This window comes from Akebia trifoliata, chromosome 16 (assembly GCF_017979445.1).
Source record: "Akebia trifoliata isolate Shusen 1 chromosome 16, ASM1797944v1, whole genome shotgun sequence".
NCBI classification, from domain to species: domain Eukaryota; kingdom Viridiplantae; phylum Streptophyta; class Magnoliopsida; order Ranunculales; family Lardizabalaceae; genus Akebia; species Akebia trifoliata.
Window position 1 is genome coordinate 23388865 of NC_141390.1, and position 3100 is coordinate 23391964.

The following is a 3100-nucleotide window of genomic DNA, read 5'->3' on the forward strand; positions in this document are numbered from 1 at the left end:
GATACTAAAAACTATTGATTTAACCCTTTCTTGCAATTTGATAAGAAAAGATCCGATCACGATTAAGATAAAGATTCGCACATCACTATCAAAGGATCCAATTAGGAAACTAAGATCCATTCCTCGTTATGCTTAGATTGGAAATTCTCATTTGCAAGGGTTGACTTTGGGGGTAACTTCCAATTCTTGATGGAAATTCCAATCATTTTACGTGGTGTCTTGATCCAAATCTCACCATTGTGATTTTTGTTGGCCTTTTCAAAATTGATTCACATAAACGTCAATTTGTAGACATAAAATCTCAGATCCTGTCGATTCCTCGAGATTTACCTATAACAATCAATCTATATTGTTCTTAATACACACGAACGATAAAAAGTCATATAAAAAAATAATCAAAGAAAAAGGAAAAAATTGAGAGAAGACAAAACACAAGATTTGTCCCAAAATCGGACTATGTCCCCAGGCTCCGAAGAACCATTTCACTATTCTTGAAGTCAGTAAGATTTACCAAAAATCTAACCTCCTATATTTTTTTCCTCCTCTCAACCCTATCTTTTACATAATAACTCTCTTTATATAGATACAAAAGTCAAACCCTAAAATAGAAAGACAAACCACCTAAGATTCTTTACTATCATTATCTAGAAATAGATACTCCCTAGTCAATTATGAGACTTTCAGTTTCTGGATAAGATTATAAATAAAATCGAATTCAACATATATCAATTGAAGCCTCGAGATATGCATTAAATATGCCATGTGACAAATATTCACCTTGTTTACGCAACATATCTAATATTGATTTTACCATCTACAATGATCAACCAAAAACAATTGAAATTCGATAGGTCCTTCTATGATCAATAAAGAATAATTGAAATTTAATGACCCACTATCTTCTTTATATCTCTGAAGAGAGAGAGAGAGAGAGAGTGAGTGAGTGAGTGAGTTTGTTTTCCAAATTTTTCCTCCGAAAATTGGGCGCTCTTTCTCATCAGGATCCACCCCTTTTTATAGAATATGGATGTTTATTGACCGAGGAAGGTTATAAGGAGTTGATTTTGAATTTGAATTTTGACTTGGTTTAGATTTGGGTTTGGATTCCAGGATTTGTTTGATTTAGATTGTGCAATTTTGAGGTGTCTACAACTTCCATGATATCGTGTAGATTTTTATTTCACCCATAGATTAAATAATAAATTTCCAATAATTACACCTTATTATTAGTTTGATTAGTGATTTTTTGTGAGGTTAGATTCCAACATCAAGAAGTCACTATTATAGAAAAATCAAACTAACGGAAGTAAAGAATATACAAGGGTGTTCTCCCCAGTTAAATTGATGAGGTTTACCCCCCCTTAACCATAAGTCAAGGTTGCATCTTCTTGATGAGTTAACGATAAGATTTTAATTTTTAGTATTTTTTTTTTAAAAATGTTCTTCAAATACATCAAAAAAGAAAAACAACTTTGACTTGCGGTCAAGCGGCTAAACCTATGTAATTGGACTCTTAGAGCACCATATCTCATCCAAATCCACTGGGTACATGCATTATGTCACAAATCACACATATCGGTAAGCCAAGATAAATCCCTATGGGTAGCCAACGAGGGGGCTCGAACTCAAGACCTCTCCTTTTTTGGAGGGACGCCTTGACCACTGCGCCCAACGCTAGTTGGTTCTAATCTTGCATTCTGCAAGGAGGTAAACCTAATATCACCAATTTAACAGAGGGTATTTTTAAAATACCCAACATACAAAGGGTTGTCACACTTTCCCACCATAAATATATGAATAAATAAAATCATACCACAAGTGAATGGATTGCAAAGTCACAAAATTCCATTCAATTATGGTGTTATTTTATAACATAATCACTTATGGTGCTTATTTAGATTTTTTATGGTGCGCTAATATCATGACTACATAAATATAGATGGACATTGGACAATGAGATCAGAAACAGATGAAATTTAAAATTCAACTCACTCTCATGTCGAGTCGATATTTTCAAAGATGATTTCGAGTTGACTCACCATATAACTCAGTTATGGGTTTGCCATTCATTCATCTAAACGTGATTCAATCCATGTTACATACAAACACCCTTCAGCCATCTTCGAGAAAAATATGAACCAATGAGATGCAACCACGTACCTCAGAAAACCCTTTTTTACATTCGAAGCCATCGAACCAACTGCGTAGGGTTGATAACACCAGGTACCTGGGCCCCCTCGTTCTTCAACAGGTTTGCCACGTCATCATAAATCTTCGGCTTACACAGCGGCTCAACTTCTCTTGGCTCAACTCGACCATTGGCCTTAACTTTCGTTCCTGTTATCGGCGCCGCTTCAGCCCGAGCTGGGTCCCAACTCTCGCCGAAAAGTGTTCCTTTTGTGATAAACTCATGAGCCAGATACCCGGCTAAGAGCCGATTATCCTTGTCCAGCTCAGCTTTCATTGTCGTCATTTCTGTAAGTGTTGACGCTTTGGGGGCGTCAAAATCCTCATCTCTTTCTTTACGCTTTCGTGACGCATTGCCCATGAAAGCACGAGGATCGTGATTTGACATCTTTTTATATATGAAAGAATGCCACGTCAGCACTAAAGCGTCAATTTTTATTTCTACCAATAAAAAGATGAGTGAAGAAAAAGAAGTTGTTTTTGTTTGGGTAAAAGGTGAATATTACAAAAATAAGGGTAAAAAATGTAAATAAGCATTAAAACAAAGGACAAAGGGGAGAGATTTAGGTTGTGGGGGAAGGCGGTGAAAAAACAGATCGAAGGAGTATATGTCGGAAACTGAAGAGTTTACACTGAAAAACGTGGACGGATGGAACTTGAAGTGGTGGCGCCGCTTGGACAGGGGTGTGGGAAGAATTTTGTTGGACTTAGATGTAATTTATAAAGAAAGAGGGACGAAGAGAGAGAGAGAGACAGAGAGCGAGAGAAACAGAGAGAGAGAGGAGAGGATTTGAAAATGGGGGAGTTTTTTTTTAACTTAGACAAGGGGATTTGTATTTATAGGATGTACATTTGATGCATGCCCCTGTTATTCTCAGAAATATCTAAACTGCCATCTAAGTGTATACGACAA

General features: G+C 36.4%; 1 protein-coding gene across 1 annotated transcript; it reads right to left on the minus strand.

Annotated features, from left to right (window-relative positions):
• Window positions 1-1756: 1756 nt before the first annotated feature.
• On the minus strand, window positions 1757-3005 carry LOC147382948 (uncharacterized). The gene has a single exon (XM_086429284.1). The coding sequence runs from the start codon at window positions 2573-2575 to the stop codon at window positions 2177-2179; it is 399 nt and encodes a 132-aa protein (XP_086285410.1). The 5' UTR covers window positions 2576-3005; the 3' UTR covers window positions 1757-2176.
• Between the last annotated feature and the right edge of the window lie 95 nt (window positions 3006-3100).

Excerpts from the sequence above, each read along its gene's own strand:
- LOC147382948 (XM_086429284.1), bottom strand. The coding sequence starts at position 2,575 with ATGTCAAATCACGATCCTCGTGCTTTCATGGGCAATGCGTCACGAAAG.